At 43.6% G+C, this 24566-nt stretch overlaps 2 protein-coding genes across 9 annotated transcripts in view; one reads left to right on the forward strand and one right to left on the reverse strand.

Annotated features, from left to right (window-relative positions):
- UPK3A (uroplakin 3A) overlaps positions 1–24566 on the forward strand; it is an 897123-nt gene that overhangs the window by 227845 nt on the left and 644712 nt on the right. The gene's annotated exons all lie outside the window — the stretch shown is intronic.
- Positions 1–24566, reverse strand: part of PHF21B (PHD finger protein 21B) — a 244166-nt gene that overhangs the window by 90420 nt on the left and 129180 nt on the right. For 5 of the 8 annotated variants that reach the window (XR_007769592.1, XM_050924809.1, XM_050924790.1 and 2 more), the window contains one exon: positions 13076–13387. The exons of 2 other annotated variants lie outside the window; for them this stretch is intronic. Coding sequence is in view for 5 of the 6 variants with exons in the window: in XM_050924809.1 (XP_050780766.1) it covers positions 13076–13387 (312 nt within the window). In the remaining variant the exon portion in view is untranslated. Of the gene's footprint in view, positions 1–13075; positions 13388–22448; positions 22502–24566 lie in introns of those variants that run through there. One more of the 8 variants, XM_050924800.1, reaches the window with a different exon arrangement.

The following is a 24566-nucleotide window of genomic DNA, read 5'->3' on the forward strand; positions in this document are numbered from 1 at the left end:
TCCTAGCACGACATCACCCTTGTTTTTTACCCCTTTTATCCTAACCCAGAGACTCTCAACACTTCCGTCTCCTATGTCCATCTCCACCACAGTCCAAGTGTGTACATTTTTAATATATAAGGCAACACCTCCTCCCCTTTTCCCCGTCTATCCTTCTGGAGCAAACTATACCCATCCGCACCAACATTCCAATCATGTGTATTATCCCACCAAGTTTCAGTGATGACAACAATGTCATAGTTATATTTATTTATTAGCACTTCCAGTTCTTCCTGCTTATTACCCATACTTCTCGCATTTGTATATAGGCATCTAAGATACTGGTTTGATCTTGCCTCCCAGTTTTGCCCTGACCTTCCTTTCTCTCTGCCATTATAGCCCACGCTCCCTCTTGTTTCCGACCCATCTCCCAGGTCTTCATGTTCCCCACTTATCTGTGGGCTTTGCTCACCTGTCCCCATCGAACCTAGTTTAAAGCCCTCCTCACTAGGTTAGCCAGTCTGTGTGCAAATAGGGTATTTCCCCTCCTTGAAAGGTGAACGCCACCTCTGCCTAGCAGTCCTTCCTCGAATAGGGTTTAAGATCAAAATCACAACAAACATTCTTTTTCATTTGTTTCATTGGGTAATTTCCCCCCATCGCCCTCATATTTACTATAATGCTCCCATGACATGGGAACACATTTGCATTAAAGTTATCAAGGTGACTGCTGACACAAGAGACTAAAGATGTGATATTGAATCTTTCCATTCTAGGACAAGTACCTGAAGAGGGGTTCCAAAGAGGATGGAGCTAGGCTGTTCTCAGTGGTGGCAGATGACAGAACAAGGAGCAATGGTCTCAAGTTGCAGTGGGGGAAGTCTAGATTGGATATTAGGAAAAACTATTTCACTAAGAAGGTGATGAAGCACTGGAATGGGTTACCTAGGGAGGTGGTTTGGACATCCCTTAGGGGAGGATCTATAAATAGAGAATCTCTATGTCCTAGTGAGGATGAGAGGATGGAAAATGATAAAATACAGGCAGGATCTGATCAGAAACAGTCAAATAAAAGAGTCTCATTCAATTACGTTGTGTAATGGCAGACAGCTAAAAGGAAACAAGTTTTTAAAGTGCTTATATACCAATGCTAGAAGTCTAAATAATAAAATGGGTGAACAAGAGTGCCTCGTATTAAATGAGGATATTGATATAATAGGCACCACAGAAACTTGGTGGAATGAGGATAATCAATGGGACACAGTAATACCAGGGTACAAAATATATCGGAAGGACAGAACAGGTCGTGTTGGTTGGAGATTGGCATGATTTGTTTACTGACCACCTGACCAGGATGGTGATAGTGATTGTGAAATGCTCAAGGAGATTAGAGAGGCTATCAAAAAAAAAAAACTCAATAATAATAATGAGGGATTTCAATTATCCTTATATTGACTGGGTACATATCACCTCAGGACAGGGTGCAGAGATAACGTTTCTTGACACCTTAAATGTGCTTCCTGGAGCAGCTGGTCCTGGAACCCCCAGAGTAGAGCCAATTCTTGACTTAGTCCTAAGTGGAGCAAAGGATCTGGTCCAAGAGGTGAATATAGCTGGACCGCTTGGTAATAGTGACCATAATATAATTAAATTTAATATCCCTGTGGCAGGAAAAACACCACAATGACCCAACACGGCGGCATTTAATCTCAGAAAGGGGAACTACACAAAAATGAGGTGGTTAGTTAGACAGAAATGAAAGGGTACAGTGCCAAAAGTGAAATTTCTGTAGGCTGTGTGGAAACTTTTTAAAGACACCATAATAGAGACTCAACTTAAATGCAGACCCCAAATTAAAAAATATAGTAAGAGAACCAAAAAAGAGCCACTGTGGCTAAACAACAAAGTAAAAGAAGCAGTGAGAGGCAAAAAGGCATCATTTAAAAAGTGGAAGTTAAATCTTAGTGAGGAAAATAGAAAGGAGCATAAACACTGGCAAATGAAGTGTAAAAATACAGTTAGGAAGGCCAAAAAAGAATTTGAGGAACAGCTAGCCCAAGGCTCAAAAAGTAATAGCAATTTTTTTTTAAGTACATCAGAAGCAAGAAGCCTGCTAAACAACCAGTGGGGCCACAGGACGATTGAGGTGCTAAAGGAGCACTGAAGAACAATAAAGACATTGCAGAGAAACTAAAAGAATTCTTTGCATCAGTCTTCATGGCTGAGCATGTGAGGGAGATTCACAAACCTGAGCCATTCTTTTTAGGTGACAGATCTGAGGAATTGTCCCAGATTGAGGTATCATTAGAGGAGGTTTTGGAACAAATTGATAAATTAAACAGCAATAAGTCACCAGGATCAGATGGTATTCACCCAACAGTTCTGAAGGAACTCAAAAAGGAAATTGCAGAACTATTAACGTAGTCTATAACCTATCATTTAAATCAGCTTCCGTACCAGATGACTGGAGGATAGCTAATGTGACGCCAATTTTTAAAAAAGGGCTCTAGAGGTGATCCGATCCCAGCAATTACAGGCCTGTAAGCTTGACTTCAGTACCGGGCAAACTGGTTGAAACTATAATAAAGAACAATATTGCCAAATATATAGATGAACATAATTTGTTGAGCAAGAATCAACATGGTTTTAGTAAAGGAAAATCATGCCTCACCAATCTACTAGAATTCTTTGAGGAGGTCAACAAGCATGTGGACCAAGGGGATCTGGTGGGTAGAGTGTACTTAGATTTTCAGAAACTCTTTGACAAGGTCCCTCACCAAAGGCTCTTACAGAAAGTAAGCTGCCATGGGATAAGAGGCAAGGTGCTCTCATGGACTGGTAACTGGTTAAAAGATAGGAAACAAAGGGTAGGTATAAATGCTCAGTTTTCAGAATGGAGAGAGGTAAATAGTGGTGTCCCCTAGGGGTCTGTTCTGGGACCAGTCCTATTCAACATATTCATAAATGATCTGGAAAAATGGGTAAACAGTGAGGTGGCAAAATTTGCAGATGATACAAAATTACTAAAGATAGTTAAGAACCAGGCAGACTGTGAAGAGCTACAAAAGGATCTCTCAAAACTGGGTGACTGGGCAACAAAATGACAAATGAAATTTAATGTTGATAAATGCAAAGTAATACACACTGGAAAGCATAATCCTAACTATACACCTAAAATGATGGGGTCTAAATTAGCTGTTACCACTCAAGAAAGAGATCTTGGAGTCATTGTGGATAGTTCTTTGAAAACAGACAAAATGTGCAGCGGCAGTCAAAAAAGCTAACAGAATGCTGGGAATAATTAAGAAAGGGATAAATAATAGGACAGAAAATATCACGTTGCCTCTATATAAATCCATGGTACACCCACATCTTGATTAGTGTGTGCAGATGTGGTTGCCTCATCTCAAAAAAGATATATTGGAATTAGAAAAGGTTCAGAAAAGGGCAACAAAAATGATTAGGGGTATAGAAAGGCTTCCGTATGAGGAGAGAGTAATAAAACTGAGACTTTTCAGCTTGGAAAAGAGATGGCTAAGGGGAGATATGATTGAGGTCTATAAAATCATGACTGGTATAGAGAAAGTAGATAAGGAAGTGTTGTTTACTACTTCTCATATCACAAGAACTAGCGGTCACCAAATGAAATTAATAGGCAGCAGGTTTAAAACAAATAAAAGGAGGTATTTCTTCACATAACACACAGTCAACCTGTGGAACTCCTTGCCAGAGGATGTTGTGAAGACCAAGACCATAACAGAGTTCATAAAAAAACTAGATAAATTCATGGAGGATAGGTCCATCAATGTCTATTAGCCAGGATGGGCAGGAATGATGTCCCGAGCCTCTGTTTGCCAGCTGGGAATACACGACAGGGGATGGATCATTTGATGATTACCTGTTCTGTTCATTCCCTCTGGGGCACCTGGCACTGGCAACTGTCGGAAGACAGGATACTGTGCTACATGGACTTTTGGTCTGACCCAGTAGGGCCTTTCTTATGTGGTGGAAACTCCATCCTTAGACCTTTTTAAAGCCCGGCTTGACAAAACCCTGGCTGGGATGATTTAACTGGGGTTGGTCCTGCTTGAGCAGAGGGTTGGACTAGATGATCTCCTAAGGTCTCTTCCAACCCTAATCTTCTATGATTGGAATCCAGTCCTGATCAGTATTGACCAGTCATCTTTCCACTGGATACCTGTTGGGTTACTACTATGAAATTATTTCAGTGCCAAAGTCTTGTTCCTAATGGACAATGGTGTACATAACACAACAAGCACTTTGTGGGCAGCCTCAACAGATAGAATCAGCACAGTCCAATAGACAGGGCATAGGACTGGGATTCATGAGATCTGGCTCTGTTGTGTGACCTTGGGCAAGTCATGTCATCTGTCAGTGCCTCAGTTTCCCGTCCCACCTTGCCTTCTCTATTTAGATTGTAAGCTCATTGGTGCAGTAACTGTCTCTAACTATGTGTTTTGTATCTCCAACACAAAAGGATCCAGAGAGGAAGGATGGTTCCTGTGGTTAGGGTAATAGCTGGGGACTCAGGAGATCTGGGTTCAATTCCTGTGTTGCCCCAAACTTCCTGTGTGACCTCATGCAAGACAACTAGTCTCTCTGTGCTGCTTTGAAACAGCAATATAATAGTAATAGAATTTGGTAATGATTAATCCCTTAAAGACTGTGAGGTGATCAGATACTGTAGTGACGGGTGCTATATAAGTAAGGTATACATCAGCCATATAACTTAGATAAATCTCAACTGAAGCCTCTAGGTACTTCTGTAATAGAAATAATAAATAATCATAAGAGTGTAAAGGGCAAGAAGACTGAACTACTGGCTTATGCCAATAGCTGGGTTTCCAATCAGAGTGGAGGTAAATTGAGAGAGAACAGAGTGGAGAAGCTTGTGTGGGCACCCAAATCCCTATCTCCCATCTAAGTCACAGAGTGATTCACAAACGAAGGGAGACAGGTCTACAACTGCCTAAATCACGTGCAGGAGCACAATCTGGCAGAGGTGCTCAGAGGCCAACTACTGGATTGTCCCCCTTAGGCGAATTCACAGGAGGAGGAGGAGGAGGATCTCCCTTCTAAACTTTAGCCAAGTGGCTAGAGTACTCATCCAAGACATGGGAGACCCGTCAATTCAAGCCCCTGTCCTCCACCTTTCCTGGTTCAAGGATCAGAATCAGACATAGAAATCTTCCTGTTGGCCAAACTCCAAGAGAGGGGCAGGACATAGCTCACACCCCTCTTCTCAGTATCTCCCATGGGCTATCTTAGGCAGCTGCCTCCTACCATGCTGGCTTTGTGGATCACATTCTGAGGTGCCTATCTCTCCACAGTCATTGTATAGGGAGCTTAGGCTTTTTGGATCACAGTGTTGTTCCTGTGGTTCTCTAGGTGTGACACTCGGGCCTTGTCTACACTAAAGGGAAATGTCGATCTAAGCTATGCAATTTGAGTTATGTGAATAGCATAACTCAAGTTGACGTATCTTAGATCTACTTACCGCGGGGTTCACACTATGTGATGTCGACGGGAGACATTCTCCTGTCAACTCCCCTTACTCTTCTCTATCTGGTGGAGTACAGGAGTTGACGGGAGAGCAATCTGTCTTCACTAGACCCGCTAAATCGACTGTTGATGCATTGATCACCGCACTTCGATCCCCTGGTAAGTGTAGACAAGCCTTCAGCAACTCAAAGCCTAAGGCAGTCCTTTTTTGGATCTGGGTCTACATGACCCTAGAGAGTAAAATATATAGCAGCTGCCACTTTTCACCCAACTCAAAATTCACCTTAGGACAATTAAAAATGTAGGCCCCAACCCTGAGAGTAACTGTGCACAAAAAACAACTCCTGAGCCCATGTGGAGCCCTGTCTAGTCATTGGGGCCTGCCCACATGGAATCGCATGCAAGGCTTGGGGCCCTACCAGGAAGTGCATGTCTTCCTTCTCTCCTCCCCAAATTCCTCTACCTAAGGTGTCCACCTACATTTCGAAGAAACAAATGACAACTATATGAAGAGTATCAAGGGTACAGCATCCCACAGTGTTGTTATAATCACAACAAAGTCATTTGTATTACAGTGTGCGAGCTTTTACATTATTAGCACATAAACATACTTCCTTAATCTGATCAAATGCTTCTTAGCTGACATTTAGAACCAAAGGATGTTCCTTACAATACCATCAATTTCACTAGTATGCATTAAACAATATACCTAACAGCATTTGACCAGTATTAAAGCTGACTTAAGAAATAATAATCATTTTAAAAATTACTTCCTATTGCTGAATAAATTATTCTAAAAGTTAACCCACACATATCAAATGGCTTGCACATGCAGAACTAAGTTCTTCAAGTTTGGGTGCCAAATTTTCAAATAGATGCCATAAACTCACACTTATAAAGTGTGTATGAACATCCACCTACACAAACACAAGCACCATTTTTCTGAACAAACTAGACAGTGGTATGCCTATCTAAACCCAAAACAAGAATACAATATGACCTAAGGTCGTACCACAAACTAGTGAGAAAATCCTGAAAATTCAAAGTTAAGACAAACTCAAGTGATGCAGTGTGTTAGCATATCAGATTTTCACCTCTGGAAAATGGAGCCCAAATTTAGCCTTTGGAAATATCTGAAAGTTTGATGGTCTCATTTAATTAAGCTATGAACAATAATCCATGCTATATGACTTTAACATGATTGACAGATTCTGCTGAATTAAAAAAACTCAGAGTGGAATAGAAGGAGATCTTGCAGGGTCGGGACTAAGATGCCTGGTAGATCTACATTGCGAAGATTGCCATGAACTTACTTGGTGACATGTATGTGTGTGTGAGAGAGAGAGAGAGAGGGAGATTGAAATGAAGGGGGTGAGGGGTAGTTCCCTTTTATGGACACCCAGCCAGCCAGCTAGCTATAAAATACGTGTTAGTAGTTGTTCTCTACTTGCTTTAACTGTAAAGGGTTAAAAAGTCCATAGGTAAAATGAAGTGAGTGGGCACCTGACCAAAAGAGCCAATAGAAAACCTAGAACTTTTTAAAACTGGGAAAAAACTTCCCCTTTGTCTGTCTGCGTTGTTCTCCCGGAGAGCAGAGACATGGCTGGAACTATGCTGTAGGAGCTTGGGCCAGGTATAAAAAATCATCAGATCATACCTAGAAACTACTCATTTGAAACCTCAGATACATAAGTAGATCAGGAAATGTCTAGGAAGACGCGATTAGGTTTATTTCTTTTATTTCTTTATGGCTTGTGGACTCCTCTGTGCTAACCCCAGGTTCTTTTGTTTTGCTTGTAACCTTTAAGCGGGACCTCATGAAAGCTATTCTTGATTCTTAATTTTTGTATTTGCTCTTTTTCAATCTAGTAATAGCCTGAGTTTTCAGAAGTATTTTTTTCTTTTTTTTTTAAATAAAATTTACCTTTTTTAAGAACAGGACTGGATTTTTGTGTCTTAAGAGGTTTGTGCACATATTGTTTAAGGAGCTGGTGGCAACAGCTGGTTTCCTTTGTTATCTTTCCCAACTCTTCAGGGGGTGTGGAGGGGTGTGTGCAAAAGGTCTTGAGGGTACCCCACAGGAAGGAATTCCCAAATGCGCCTTCCTGGGTTCTTAAAAGGGGATTTTGCACTTGGGTGGTGGCAGCATCTACCCAGCCAAGGTCAGAGAGAAGCTGTAACTTTGGGAGTTTAATACAAGCCTGGAGTGGCCAGTATTACCGGTAATTTTTAGAATCTTTGCGGGCCCCCACCTTCTGCACTCGAAGCGCCAGAGTGGGGAATCAGCCATGACAGTGTGTCAGCAACTGTGTTTGTAGACACTAATACTGTATGGAGGGATGAGATCTATTGTCTTGCTGGGATGTTCCCCAAGCATTGTGCAGAGTGATTGGGGCTGAATCTCACCCTGTGAGCAACCTTAGGCTGGGACTGCTGTGAAGAGCCAGCTCCTTAGGGCAGTGGCTGCATGTTCCTGCAGCCAACTTCTCTAAGGGCTGGTCCACACTACAGGGGGAAATCGATTTTAGATACGCAACTTCAGCTACGTGAATAACGTAGCTGAAGTCGAATATCTAAGATCGGATTACTCACCCGTCCTCACCGCGCGGGATCGATGTTCGCGGCTCTCCCTGTCAATTCCGCAACTCCGTTGGGGTTGATGGAGTTCCGGAATCGATATAAGTGCACTCGGGGATCGATATATTGCGTCTAGATGAGACGCGATATATCGATCCCCGAGCAATCGATTTTAACCCGCCGATACGGCGGGTAGTCTGGACGTAGCCTAATTCTCACTACCCTTGGGAGTTACAATAGGTGCATGGGGAGCATACAGCATATATTGCTAGGGCAAGAGCTAATTCTGGCAGCAAATTTAATGACGGGGCTACTCAGAAGATCTTTTCCCCCACCTCTCTCAGTGGCTCTTAAGAAGTGGCTGGGTGATTTGTCCAATTGTATTTTTCCTTCCTTCCACCTGCAGTGCTTGCGTCCCCAAGAGATGTCTACTCTTCCTGTTCTCCCACCAGCCAGAGTTTTTATGCTTCTCCCACGTTAGCTGTTGTGATCCCCTCTGGCCTAAAACTTGGCTGTTCAGAGGAGGTGGCAGAGGAGGAATTTTCTATTATTTGATGCAGTGTTCCACCACAACAGATGGGACACTATCAGCTTTCTATCTACTGTGCCTCTTGCCTGATCAGCAAAGCCCAGCCCCTGCTTTCAATCCAAAAGTAGCAGCAAGACTAGAAAACAGAAATAAAAATGAACAAATTGGGGGGCTTACTCCAAAATCTATGATACTTATACGCTGCCCTCCCCCCCATTACTTTGGAATAAATTGTATGCTAAATTTCTAATGTAAAGAATCCTTTAAAGTTTATTGTGCACATATTTATCTAGACCGTTTTTAAGTATATTTCGTTTCCCTGACAATCAATAATGTCTCTAAATCACTTTAAAATATATTGGGAAAACCATGGCTTATGATGGAAATGCTGACACATGGCAGTGCAAATGGACATGCTATAATGAACGTACTTATACTTAATCCTATTTAAAAGTTGTATGTCTAGGTTGAAAGGGGTCCCCTTATCGTTTTATGCCCTATTTTTTCTGCTGAGTTTCATTTAGCATTTCATCCCTTTTAGATATCATTCGAGATGACCATGCAAGCACGCTGATTCCCTTAAATGCTTTCCAGCAGAAACCAATGTTCAGAAACTCATAACATTACATTTCATGCCCTTGCCCTTTCCTGCACTTTGCAGACAGAAGGAAAAACTGCACTGTGCCAGTAATCTCATTTACTCCTATCAGCTTGCCTCCCTAACTCAAGCAGCAGAAGACTGTCATTATACGCCATCTCACAATCTTTACACATTTCAAAAGAAAAGCTGCTTTTCAAGAGTCATTAAAAAAAAGGAAGTAGCCATTGGTTACTCTGCCAATAGTGACACCCTCAAGTGAGGTTCTAACATTGGTAACTAAGGTGTGTATTATTGCTATTGAGCTGAAATTCCTATTCTGGAACAGAATCAAAATTTCCACATGTAAAACAAGAACAGACTTTCTACAGTTTTTTTTTGACTGGAGAAATAAAGAATTGTAGAACAATTTAATTCTGTTAGAGAAGTGGCAATCATTCACACTAACCAAGGTCCAAAGGTAATTTACATTTTTATATATTCATTTTTAATATTTATAACAGTTCTTATTGATGCCTGTCAACTATATTTTATTGAAAGGGATGTAAACACTACAGTATTCAGTGTATCTCCTGAGTGCTACACGGCCTTGCTAATGCACTGTACATTTCTGACACAATCAGAAATGCAGAATCATAAAACTAAAGTTGTAAGACACTTTCTACAGTGAAAGCCATTTAGCAAGAGCTCAAACAGACTGAAGCAAATGCAAGTCCCAAACGTAAGGCAATGTTCCCATTGCTATTCTGGTTACAGCAAACCTCAGCTTAAAATGAAATTGTTCTAGGGAGAAAAATATATAACTATGGGACAAATACTGGTTTGGAAGATCAGAGAGCAGGCGAACACTCCCTGTCAACACAGAACTGAGATCCATGGGGCTGCTCTGAACATGGAAACACAATGGGATTTGGTATAGAAAATGGGCAGGGCCATTCTTTTCTTTGAAGGGGGATGCAGGCAGCCCTGGGGTTACTGCAGCTGCTACAAGTCCTATCAGGAAAGATTCTTCCCTTCTAAGAACCCTAGCTCCTGCCAGAGGTAATCAATTCACAAGCCCACTACTAAAAGGCTATGTCTACATTAATGGCAGTGTGTAGAGTGTTTATACCCTGCTAGCATAGGTATAAATAGCAGCTGTAGACAGTGAGACACAGTTTAGGCAAGTAGAGTGCCCTATACACCTGACCCTACAGGCTCACTACACAACCAAACAGTGCCTTGTACATCTACACTGCTATTTATAGCAGTGAAGGGATCTGCTGACTCTTTGCTGCTGGAACCTTTCTCTGGTGAAGGGAAAGGCTCCAGCAGCAGGAAAGGGCTCTGGCAGTGGGGAGACAGCAGGGAGCAGCCGGACGCTTTCCCTGCTGCTAGAGCCTGTTAATGCTATTGAAGTCAATGATGTTGTACCAGAATAAACAAAGAAAGGATTTAGTTCCCAAGGTGGACTGACATGCTCTTCCATTTGTTAATCAGTGAGTCTACTAAACAGGGTTTGCTGTGTTTCAATATGCTAAGTGATGGGCATTCTCTCCACAGCATTTGGGGTGACGCTCCACAGCCCATAGACTTCAGAGAGTTTAAGCCTTTCCAACATCGCTTTTGTTTTACACGTCTTCAATTATAATTTGACTCTGGGGGCTGGTCCAGACTAGGGGAGGAAAATCGATCTTAGATACGCAACTTCAGCTACGTGAATAACGTAGCTGAAGTCGAATATCTAAGATCGAATTACTCACCCGTCCAGACGGCGCGGGATCGATGTCCGCGGCTCTCCATGTCGATTCCGGAACTCCGTTGGGGTTGATGGAGTTCCGGAATCGATATAAGCGTGCTCGGGGATCGATATATCGCATCTAGATTAGACGCGATATATCGATCCCCGAGCAATCGATTTTAACCCGCCGATACGGCGGGGTAGTCTGGACGTGGGCTTGAAGGATATATCCTCTAGTTCACATTTTATTCTTCTCTCACCCTGGCAAGAGACTCTAAGAGTAGCCTTTGCTGGGACTATAATGGGTAAGGAGAGGTCAGGGTATGGGAATAAACATTCCTTATAACCTCTTCTGTGCAGAAAGGAAATTTGTAGCTGCAGACCCCACTGCTCTCCCACTCTTCACATGCACTGACTGCAGGGCCGGTGCAAGGATATTTCGCACTCTAGGGGAAACTTCCACCTTGTGCCCTTCCCCCCCCCCCCACGGCAGCTCCCCCACTCCGCCCTGAGGTCCCCCCCTGCAGCAGCTCCCCCTCTCTGTCCTGAGGCACCCCCCTTGTGGCAGCTTCCCACCCCCCACCCTCTGCCCTGAGGTACCCCCCACCCCCGGCCCAGCTCACCCCTGCTCCACGCACAAGCACCCCGAGCACGCTGTGGCCGCTTCACTTCTCCCACCTCCCAGGCTTGCGGCGCCTAAGCTGACTGGCGCGGCAAGCCTGGGAGGCGGGAGAAGTGAACGAGCCACGGCGTGCTCGGGGAGGAGCCGGGGCAGAGGTGAGCTGGGGCGGGGAGTTCCCCTGTGTGCCACACCCCACCCCTTACTTGCTGCAGCTGCCCTCCCCGCGCTCCCCTGCTCCAGCTCCTTCCGCCTACATGCCGGTGGTGACCGGGGCGGCCGAAGATCCGGCCGCTGCGGTCGCTGCTGAAGAAAATGGCGCCCCCCAAATCCTAGTGTCCTAGGCGACCACCTAGGTCGCCTAAATGGTTGCATCGGCCCTGACTGACTGGGTCCTCACCCAAACCTGGAGTTTGTTGTTTTAGACTTATAAGGGCTAAGGGCAATAGTTTACATCCTTATCTCACCAGGTTTAAGGCACAGACTTTGCATTTACTGTTTTCCTCTTATCTGAGGCTTTGTTCATGTCATTTCACCCTGTTTTGATATGCATTTATTGGCATAAGAATTCCCACAATGTGGCTTATTTGGTTTTTGGATGTGAGGATGTTTCTAGTGAATAGGACAAGCTTCTCTCTTGTTCTGCAAACTCTTCCTTAACATCTGTGCAGTGTTTCAATTAAATGAGTGCTATGGTAAAACCTAAGACAGACTCCTACCAACTGCCCTGAGAGTACAAGAGAGAGTTTGGCAGCATGTCAACTCATATACATTTTGTTTCTGCTTGTTCCTCACCTGAACCTTGCTAGGTAGAAGAACCACATTGTCACACCAGAAAGGTGAAACACTTGCGCCATGAGGCACAATTACATCCGTTCCTCAGAAGGCTACATCTCCCTGTCTCTATTCAGGCTGAACAGGCACACAGAGTAGCCTAGCATCACAACATCTCTGAAGAGTAATTATTTTAAAAAACCTGTTTCCTCACACAGGGAAGAAGTGCCATGGAGGACAAACAAACTGGAGGAAATAAAATTAAAACAGAAACAACAGCCATTTAGGGTTTGCCCTGCACCTTACTCCCTGCCGTCCAGCTCAGCCCAGGCAGCACTACCCTCCTCCACGAGGGTTCTGTTCCCCAAGTCAGGAGTTATCCTCCCTGCTCCTCATCTCAGACCAACCAGACAGCCCCTCTCCCTGCACTTCAGACCAAGGAACCAGACCAGCTGCTGCAGCGCCCTGCTATGCTCCCTCACTCCTCCCACTCCCCACACTGTGTCAGACCAGCCCCGCACTCCCCATTTCAGGGCTCCCTTCCAACGTCACCCGGCTCCTGCAGCATCACCCCTGCCCGCCCCAGCCAGCAGCATTACGCGACCGCCCCCTCCCCTCGTCCCCCAGTCAGAGCCCCCAGTGTGGCTGCAGCCCCTCCCCTGGCCCCGCGCCCCGCCCCGCGGACTCGGCGGAGGCAGCCGGCTGAGCCCGCCGCTGGCAGAGCGCGGCGCAGCGGGGGCCGCCTGCGACTCCTACCTGGGAGCGGGAGCCACGCTCGGGCGCTCTCCGGGCGGTCACCAGCTTGGCCGTGGTCTGCAGGTTGATGGGGGCGCTCTGCGGGGGCTCCACGCCGGCCGCGCTGCAGCCCAGCCCCCCGTTGAGGTGCGCGGTCACCATCGCGATGGGAGCCTTGGCCGGCAGGACGGAGATGGCCAGGCTCTGGCTCTGGCTGCCGCCGCCGCCGCCGGACGCTTTGAGAAGCGCGGGGACCCCGCCGCCGGGCTTGGTGTTTCCGCTGCCCCCGCTTCCCACCAGCACCGCCGCGGGGCAGCTCCGCACCGCCAGCTTCTGCCACAGGGAGAAGGAGAGAGAGAAGCGCGAGCGTCACCACCGGCCTTGCCCCCGCAGCGGCACAATCCCCTGCCCCGCGGCCCCCGCCCGGCACGGGCACAGAGGAGCCGGGGGGCGCCTGCAGCATCTGCAGCCAGCCCGGCTCTGCCCCCTCCTTACGGAGACCTGACCCGAGCAGCCCTGCCTGCCACTGCCGCCTGCTCCAGCCGGGGGCGCCCCACCGAGAGCCTCGCGCCCCTGGGCTACCTCATGCTCCCGGAGCCGGGCTATGCACCAGGAGAGAACAGAGACCCAGAGCCAGCGAGTACCGTCGCTAGCACTTCTTAAAAGGATGAACGAGAGCCGGCCAGATCTTTAATGTCATCTTCTCCACCCTCACCAGGTTGCTGTTAACAGCGCACTGGCTTGGTGTAGCTTTTTAGTTGTCTGGTCAATTTCTTTAGCGGTTGAAGTGGATTTTTAGGGGTGGGTTGGTTTGTTTGGGGGAGGAGGGGAGGGAGTTGCTTAATTCCTCCTGAATCACTTTCTGAACGGGCTTTGGTTGTGTGGTTCTATAGCACCGAGCACAGGGTCCGTGATTAGGGGTTACATCACTACAAGTGATAAATAATAATTGATAAAGGGATTTCAGAGCAGGCTAGCCAGTATTTTCAAACTGTCATCTTTCATTAGACTGCAAACCACATTACAGCTTCCAGTCTCACCCTATACTTTTTAGTTTCCCAGTTCTTCAGATTTTACTTTTCCATGTGTTGGCACCTCCTTTTTTTAAACTTGCGTTTTTTTAAATAACCAGCATTATTTTTCAAGCTATTGGGGTCAAGCATTCTAGTGAAAGCTAGAAAACCTGTTACTATTTAAGGCATATAAATATGTCACATTTGTGAAAAGGTATTGATACTGTTGAATTTATAAATACAGTAGCTATTTTATTTTGGATCAGGTTTTCTTCTACTATTCCATGTTATGCTGACATACTCATGCTTTTGTAGTTGCCAAAGTACTGGATACAAGAGACTTGTGTCAAATCTGTTTTTATCTTTATCTCATTTTAGCTGTATTAAACATCTCCTTGTATTATGTATCACTCATATTCAGAGTAAGATACAGCTTTCTGAGTAAGATTTCAGCTTTGCAGTAATATTGTTTCATTTTATATCATCTGTGACATATCATTAAAAGCTCATAATGGAGACCCGGGGCAAAATTCTGTTCTCAATGACAACAGTATAAATCTGTTACTTAGAAATAAATAGAGGTTGAACTGAATTCAGGCCACACGTGCCTCTGTATCTGTGTGCCATTTACTTTAATGGGGCCAGGATTTCCAGTGGTGTAAGTGAGAGCAGAATATGTCCCGTGCATCTATATTTTTCTTTTGTCATAATTTATAACTGGATTTTAATGTCTACCCTAAGAAGTTCCCAATATTTAGATTGCCAGGATGAGAAACTTCACATCACAGAAATGTACAAATATGCTGTACTGCTAGACACTTTCACTATAAGCGTAAAGACCTTCATTGTTTTCCTCATATAACATTTAAAAAGGTACCAAAATACTTTAAATTTTCTCTAATTCAAGTCAACAGAACAAGCAAAACTGAAGATATGCAGTACTTGGAACAACAGTGGAAACAAAAGCAAGTTAAGAAGCAGGAAGGATACTTTCCTTACACAGTTTAATACCCAATAATTGCTTTTCAACTTGCCGCAAAGGGGAAAAATAGAGACAATACAAAGCAGAAATTATGTACAATTAAGTTTTTTTTAGTTGTTTCTTCACTCACATTAATATCTGCCTTATTCTCCAGGGTGAGCCATATTAGAGAGACATATTAATAATAGTTTTTTGAAAATGCCTATTTGTATATATGCACCAGAAATAGCTGAAACATGATTAGTTTTGTTGTTTGTTTTAAATTCTAACTCAAAGCAAACATTAAGTGGTTTTTATGGCTGACCCCTCTGTATTTTTCCTTGTTAAAGGGATATTTGTATTCCCCTTTAAGGATAAGTTTTTACTTTCATCCTTAAAAAACGTAAATGCAAGGAATAATGTTGCCACTATCATAAACCTGAAATAACCAACCAACTTATTCCAAAAACTTCTACTGAGTGGACAGAACAATACTTCTTATGATGTATACATTGAAATTATTTGTTTAAAAGGGCATGAATTTTAGAAGCTAGATGTGGAAACGTATCTGAGTGGTAGATATTGAAGATTAGTTTCAGAAAACTAAACTCAACTGTTTGGAAGAGGTGACATTTTTCATTTGTGTCTAATTGAATTAATTGTTCCATGAAAATGCATCTACTAACCACACCAAAACATCTCACTTAGATTCTTTTGGTAAGAGAATAGAAACTATGTGGTTTTTCTTTTTTAAAGACCTTTTTTTAATGTTATACCCCAGGAAGTTCTGATAAAGGCATCTTGGCAGAAACAATAGAGTGTAGTATGAGAGGTTAAAAAAATCCCCAGCAAAACCTACATCTGCTGTATTACATTTCTGCCAAATTAATTAAAAGAATATTCTTGTTTCTAAAAGAGACAAAATCTGCATTTTGGGAATTAGTCTGCATAACATATTCTCTGACACTTTTGGAATGATGAATAAGAATCCAAGCATGCTTTGGGCATAATAGTCAAAAACATGTGCTGTCATAATAGGGGAGTCAAAAAAAAATACTGGCTCTAAATGCTGGAAAGCAGCACACTGCTTCTCATCTACAGCATATCAGTCCTCACAATACACCAATTTTGAAGCAGCGCCTTTTCAATAGCAGCACAACTTTCATTTTCACTGCAGGATGCCACAGGCAAACTGAAGTTTGAGATATGTATGCCAGTCACAAGCAAACACACTTCAGTGTGCTGGAAAGCTGCTGCTTGTTTATGATTTTCTCTATTCTACATGGCAGATTACTCGTCTTAGAATTCAACTGTACAAAGCAGTGCTTTTATTTTTTTCTCAAATGTATCAAAATAGCTTTACCCTTTATGTTTATTTTTAAATGCAAAAAACAGTGTGTTCCACAGAGGTCTGTGCTCATAAAGGTTTGTAGGATGTGGGGGAAACAGGGATGCAACAGGTTTACTCTAATTCCAGGATATTTGGAATAAGTGAGGCTCCTACCAGCTACTCAGATGCTACCTTGTATAATTATTAAACAGACTGCTGTTTTATATTAAAGAAAAGGGTATAGGGGAGAGAGAAGGATTTGAAGAATGCTGCTTTCAGAAGCCACAGGCAAAGCAAATACCTATTGTGTCTCAGTACAGATGCTGGAACATACATGCACTGACACCCACATTGGGGAGTTGATATTACCATTCACTGTAAGTTCAGGTTTCCATTTCTCCACTTTTACTCTTCTGCAGTTTACATCATTTTTTGGTAACCTTACAAGGTCTGATATGCCTTGTATAGCAATAGTAATCCACACGTACTTACGTAGATTGTTAAATGAGAATGATCACATTCTAAAACAATTTTATACTCTGCTACTGATTATCTTCCCCTTTGGCAGTGACTTTAAACTGATACAAGCCTGCCAACTAAGATATGTGACCTGTTTAAAAGGGACTTAGAATTCACTGCCCATTGCTGTCTATATCGTAACCACTTCTGCCTTAGACATAGACTTTATTCCAGTAATCCTTCCAGAATGATACTGTCTGACAATGCACTTTTGCTTTGAAAAATTGCAGTTGTTTCCAGAGCAACATCTATTATTTTCCTGAGCTGGCCTAGAAGGAAATATGTTCTGTATGAGAGTTTGTCAAGCTCTCAGAAGAATGGTAACCTATTATAAAACCAAAGCAAAGACCTACCAATTAATAATTTAACATTTGTCACAAACCTAAGGCGCTGCATGTGAGATAGCTGAATAGAGATTCCCTCAGAGAGGAGGGTCTTGACCTCTGTTAATTTACTCAGTTCTTACAATAAAACTCAGTTGAACGATTGACTCTTTAATATTCTAACAGTGACAGACCACAATTCTTATTCTGGCAATAACCACAGTATATGGGATGTTTCAAGATTTGTGGTTTTGGTAACAGTATGAATTTTCATATGCTTTTCAATGTGTTTCCAGTTGCCATTTTTGATACCCAGCTGTGAGCAATGACCTTTATTCATTTGGGCCTTGATCCTGCAAACACTTATGATCCTACATAACTTTATGCAAAGAAGTAGCCCTAGAGAAGTGAATAGGGCTACTCTCATGAAGAGATGTATACACCTATGCAAGTATTTGCAGGACTAGGGCCTTAGGTGGGATCAGTGATGTGCTATCAATATTTCAACAAAGGGTTCCCATGAAAACACCCTCTTTGCCTGTGGACAATCGCAAATACCACAGTTGCTGTCCTCACAGAGTGGAACGGTGAGGAACTGAAGAATCTGTTTGGTTTGCCATTATTAAAAGTGCTCTCTCATATCCATAACTTTGATGGGAACATTTTATACTCTGTTCCTGAACAACAGTTTACTGATAATAGATCACTATGTCCAATCTCTGCAATTTGAACTGGGGCAATGGCATTTGTAGGTGAGTCTGGGACAGCCTCTCCTTCTCATTTTATTTTTTAAACAACCTGCCATTTTGGTGCAATCTGGTTCATTCCAAAGGGGGGGGGAACTGCACTACAGAAATATTTTTAATGAACCTCAAGGATAGGTCATCACTAGGAGAGATGATTTAACAGCATCCAGAGAGTGGGGGTGAACTCCATCAGAGGCAGGAGATCATCCTTTAATTTGGTGTTGCAATTTTACCAAGTGGCACCAGGGAGCCCACTCCAGAACATTGCCACTGAGGAGTTAACACTCTTTCTGCTTGCTTATCCACAAAGCAAGAGCCAATCACAGCCCTCTCAAGTGTGCCATGATAGAGACTGAAGAGCATAAGGGAGACAAATATGAGGCAGAAAGAACTATGGATAGAAAGAGATAGATACTTAAGAAAGCAGTAGTGACTTCACTGCTGCTTGGAATTGTCTCCTGGCTTCTAGTATTCATCAGCAGGAAAAAAAAAAATCTGATGAGAACTTGAATACAGATTAAACAAACATCCGGACAGAACTGTCATAGGGTATGGAAAGCATGATTAGACTTTTAGAGCGATGATAGATCCTTGGTCAAACAAGAACTGTCCTTTGGAGAAAACAGATCAGGAAGGTACAAAGGAAGGAAGGTTTGTGTGTTGAAGGACAAAGTATGGTAGCTACTAAAAAAAAGGCTTCTTTTGTGTGTTGTTTTCTCCCCCTCCCCTTTTTTTTGACAACTTACTGCCTGCCTGTCATTAGAAATAAGTATCCATTCATTTTTTTCTATCAGATCTCTGCTAATTAGTCATAGCTGTAGCACGGCACAAGGATTTACATTCAAAGCAAAAACCCATTCTAATCAAAACTGTAGCAAACTGGGGTTTTGTCTGACGTTAACCTGAAAGTCAGTTATTGTACCACTGATGTACATACCATATTACCAGCTGAGTGCTTTCAGCATCCCTCTATCAGTGTGAAATATTTAATTGGCACAAGGATCCAATCAGCACAGTAGAGGGGAATCTAGTGTGTGCATTAATTTACTTTCAGATGAAAAGCAGTAAAGCAAGTCAAAAACATATAACCTTCCTTCCCTAAACACAGAACACCAGAAGAATTTGGGGGTGGGGAAGGGAATGGAAGCCGCTCTATGTGATTCCAGATTGGAGATTTAGAAAGAAATTAGCCATTCCTACCAAAGGATGACAAATGCTGCCTGGAGTAGAGAAGGGACTCCCCCCACAAAAATAATCCATTAATTAAAATGGCTCACTATTTCTGAGTTTCCTCTTCTTAAACTAAAGAGGTTGTAAAACCTTTTTTTCCAGCATGTCTTTAATTAAGAGAGACTACAAACACCCAACAAATAATGAATGAGCCTTTGTATTTAGGTATAATGGCTCTCTATACTCTGACTAGGTCTGATCTGTGTTAAGATACTCTCCAGTAAAGCTCTTCATTAGGAATAAAAGTCTGTTTTATAAGTATTACCAAGCACTTTTACACATCAGCAGTTTTTATATATTGCAGAAGTATACTGCCATGTACAGAAACTAAATGTCATACACTACCAAATTTACTTTTAATCTCTCAATGAGAAAGACATTTCTCAGATTTTTTAAATGTAGCACCTAATCTATGTGAAACCCAATGAAAACATCAATAAAGAAAAAGGAGTCACTAATGATAATTTCTAATGTAAACTTTAAATGAATGAACTTAATGCTGTCACAAATGAAACCTAAGTGCAAAGGCACTGTAATGGGTAATAATTAAAATCACCAGAAAAACTAGTCCTTATGTCAGCCTGATACGACTAAAACTCTCAAAATGGCTAGCTTCCAGCACAGATTGGTAATGAAGAATTAGCAGATCTACACGAAGAGAGAATTTTCAATAGTGGTAAATATTCTAATAACAGTAACAGTGGGATTGTAAAAGCATAAATTCACTTAAATGCAATTATCCTTTAATTTCTATAACCATTACACAGCCTGCTGGGTAAAAAATAAAATAAAAATATACTTCCCACTGTATTGCTAACTGGCAAACCACTCATCAAAGCTTCGAATTATCTGCTTAGTGACTTGTAAAAAGCACTTTTTAACAAATGAGGAGTAGGGGGGATGAGGATGATATTTAAAGAGAAACGTCAAACTCATATTATGGAACGTTCTAAAAGAATCTCTGCATTTTAGAGGGGAGAAGGAGGGGCAGCTGGATTTTTTTTTTTTAATAACCTCACAAATAATCCCTCCTCCTTTCTCGCTCTCAAACCACGTCAATGATCAAGGAAATGAGAACAAGGCACTTGATTCACAGCTGACTCTCTGTTCTTGTTACATCAGATCAAGAAAGAGCAATCTAACAGGGGTACCTATTTCTGCAGGGGAAACAAATCTACAAGCTGGCATTTTGTCTCTTAGTCCTATTAATTACCTATCTTTTGCTCTCAGAAACAGACCTTTTGTAACTTGCAATCCAGGCTAACCAAAATATTATATATCTATACTCACAAACATATGTATTTAAAGCCTATACTAAAAAACTTCATTGAGGGTGATGTACTGATTTGAATTTTATTTGATGAACAGATCACTATTCTTTCCCTTAATCCCAGCAAAAACTCTTTAGTACAGTGAAAATATTAAGATAAGGCCTGATCTAAAGCCCATTGATGCTAATAACCACCTTTCAGTTGACTTCAGAGGTTGGATCAGGCCCACAGTGAAGACCAGTGAGACATGCTATATCTAGTGTGCAAATCTATGAAATGCTTTAAAATATTTCCTTCTTTTAAGCCCTAATTTACAGAAAAGCAAACTTTAGCTTGATCTCATTAATATACATCTGCAGTACATACAGGCATTCTCCCTCAACAGACTCTGTGGTGTTTTAAATTGCTCCCCACTGGATAACATGGGTCCTCTGGTAACCTAAAGCTGTAGTCCTACATACAATTAGCAGCTCAGGAAATTTACATACTTTTGCTGTTGCCAGCTTCATAGCTTTCCATGATTTACCATGCCCCAGCGTTCATGAGGATTGCGTTTATTTGTCTTATTTAATCATGTTTTTTTTAAACAAAACAAAACTGGAGTGTACACCATTTAAACATTCATGTGCTTCTCATTTAAGTTTTGAAAAAACAAAAGGCATCATGATTCAAGGGCACAAGCATGCAGCACAGCATATGGAGCCACAATAAGTGCCCCAGAACTAGCTGAATGTTTCTATTGTCTGAAAGACTTGTTCATTACAGCTACAAGATGCAATGCAGATATTTGCATTTTTTAAGAGGTGCATCTCATGGAATCCAGAGCCTTTCTAAATGGCATCAAAGCCCACATTTCTTGATATCCTAACTCCCTTTGTTTCTGTAGACATGCAGCCTTTGTCTCGCTGAGTATTTTAATGTCTGAATTTCATTAAAGTTTGCATCCTCATGTTTCCAACCCAAGATATGAGCTCACAGGCTTGTGCGTTTTACTTACAAACGCCCTATCCTCTTATTATCAAGCAGGGTAAACAGGGATGTTGCTGCATGTGATTTTAAAATAATAATAAATTGCAGTAATTTATGAAATCTAATTTTAAATATGCTCCCAACTGATCCACTTCCCCCAAGACCTTCAGACCTTTTTAAAAATAAACAATAATTTCTAAAATCTAATTTCAGATATGCTATCTATTGAATCTCTTTTCCCCCTAAGACCTGATCATCCTTCTCTGATCCTTTCCTCCCCGCCACAAAATTGAATTTGTGAATGCATATCTTCATTGCTATAGCATAAAGATTTGACAACACAATAAACCAAGCAAACTCTCTTTTCAGTTACTACAGAATCTTCTTGAAATGAACAAATGTAGTGAACAGATATTGGCCTCCCAAGGGATCAAAACATCAGTTCCTTGGTATATATATAAAGAAGAGAGAAGTTAAAAATGGTTGTGTTTCCCCCAAAGGAAGGCACAGCTTCAGTTGTGAACTATTCCCATCAGAAATACTGGATAAGTTACAAAGAAAACAGAAACCTGCCTCATTCCCAAACCCTCAAAACACATATAGACAGTTCCCCAGGACTCCTGCAAGCACATTGTATTCCAAGAACTCCAGCATTTACGGTTACAATATGTTAGGGTGAAAGAATGACCGTTTTCTAACTTCAGGCATATTTGCATTTTAGTCATGATGCTGCTCCAATCAGCATTACAAGCCACTTTCCAACTCTCTAAAGTATGGCTTTGATGAAAACAAGAGGGGGTGGGGTTGGGAGACCCAAACAAAAACACGTTAGCCTAAACTGGGTGCCTAAAGTTAGGTTCCTAAATCCACAACCAGGCACCTAAATCAGTGACTTCAGGGATCACTGTCCGCTGTCACAATTCAGAGAAGCAGAACCCACTGTAAAGTTAACTGGAAATAGGGCAGATGCACCATGATAATCCAGGAGTTCCACCCAGCTTGCGCTGAGAGGACCTCAGTGCAGAAAAGCACCTGAGCCATAGATTCTGCTGCAAAACTTAGAGAGCGCTCTCTTCAGAGATCAGGACTGGAATCAGGTCCTCCTACACCATATCTGACAGTAGATTCTTCTGCAATCTTGGGAAAGTCACTTTACTCCTCTACCTCAATTTCCCAATCTGTAAAATGGGGATAAAAGACGGTTACTCACCTTTGTAACTGTTGTTCTTCGAGATGTGTTGCTCACATCCATTCCAGTTAGGTGTGCGCGCCGCGCGTGCACGTTCGTCGGAAACTTTTTTACCCTAGCAACTCCAGTGGGCCGGCAGGTCGCCCCCTGGAGTGGCGCCGCCATGGCGCCCAATATATATCCCTGCCGGCCCACCCGCTCCTCAGTTCCTTCTTGCCGGCGACTCCGACAGTGGGGAAGGAGGGCGGGTGTGGAATGGATGTGAGCAACACATCTCGAAGAACAACAGTTACAAAGGTGAGTAACCGTCTTTTCTTCTTCGAGTGATTGCTCACATCCATTCCAGTTAGGTGAATCCCAAGCCATACCTAGGCGGTGGGGTCGGAGCGAGAAGTCGCGGCATGGAGCACAGCAGATCCGAAGGCCGCATCCTCTCTAGACTGCTGGACCAGGGCGTAGTGGGAAGCAAAGGTGTGGACCGATGACCAGGTCGCTGCCCGACAGATTTCCTGGATGGGCACACGGGCAAGGAAAGCCAGCGACGACGCCTGCGCCCTGGTAGAATGCGCAGTCACACGGCCCGTAGGGACGTGGGCCAAGTCATAGCAGGTCCTGATGCAGGACGTTACCCAAGAGGATAACCTCTGGGAGGAGATAGGAAGCCCTTTCATGCGGTCCGCTACTGCCACGAAAAGCTGGGGGGATTTGCGGAAGGGCTTAGTCCTCTCCACGTAGAACGCGAGAGCCCTACGGACATCAAGCGAGTGGAGCTGCTGCTCCCTGCCTGAGGAGTGAGGTTTCGGGAAAAAAACCGGGAGGAATATCTCTTGGTTGACGTGGAAGGCTGAGACCACCTTGGGGAGAAAAGCAGGGTGTGGTCTCAGCTGCACCTTGTCCTTGTGGAAGACCGTATATGGGGGGTCTACCACAAGAGCCCGGAGTTCCGACACCCGTCTAGCTGAGGTGATAGCTACTAGAAAGGCCGTCTTCCAAGAGAGGTAAAGCAGGGAGCAAGTAGCTAACGGCTCAAAGGGGGGCCCCATGAGCCGGGACAACACCAGGTTAAGATCCCAGGTTGGAGCAGGGGGACGGACGTTAGGGTATAAACGTTCCAGCCCCTTAAGGAATCTAGACACCGTCGGGTGGGAAAAAACAGAGCGACCATCCGCACCCGGGTGAAAGGTGGAGATAGCTGCTAGGTGGACTCGTAACGACGATATGGCCAGACCTTGCCCTTTGAGGGACCAAATGTAGTCTAAGATGTCGGCTACTGAAACTTCCATAGGGCGGAGATTTTTCTCCACGCACCAAAAGGAGAAGCGCTTCCATTTGGCCAAATATGTCGCTCTTGTGGACGGCTTCCTGCTGCCCAAGAGCACCTCCCTCACCGGCGTGGAACAGCGCAGCTCAGAGCCAGTCAGCCACGCAGGAGCCACGCCGCTAGGTGCAGCGACTGCAGGTCCGGGTGACAGAGGGTCCCGTGCTCCTGGGTAATCAGGTCCGGATGAAGGGGCAGGGGAACTGGGTCGGCTATGGTCAGGTCCAGCAGCATGGGGTACCAGTGCTGTCTGGGCCATGCCGGGGCTACCATGATCACGTGAGCCCTGTCCCTGCGCACCTTCAGAAGGACCCTGTGGACCAACGGGAATGGGGGAAACGCATAGTACAGGTGGGTCGACCACTGGATGAGAAAGGCATCCGCTATCGACCCGGGCTCCCTGCCCTGAAAGGAGCAGAACGCTTGGCACTTCCTGTTCCCTTTGGACGCGAAGAGGTCCACCCGGGGATAACCCCACCTCCGGAAGATGGAGAGGGCGACGTCTGGGCGGAGGGACCACTCGTGTGACAGGAAGGATCTGCTCAATCGATCCGCCAGCGTGTTCCGTACTCCGGGGAGGAAGGAAGCCATGAGGTGAATGGAGTGGGCTACACAAAAGTCCCAGAGTCGTATCGCCTCGTGG

Source organism: Gopherus flavomarginatus, chromosome 1 (assembly GCF_025201925.1).
Source record: "Gopherus flavomarginatus isolate rGopFla2 chromosome 1, rGopFla2.mat.asm, whole genome shotgun sequence".
NCBI classification, from domain to species: Eukaryota; Metazoa; Chordata; order Testudines; family Testudinidae; genus Gopherus; species Gopherus flavomarginatus.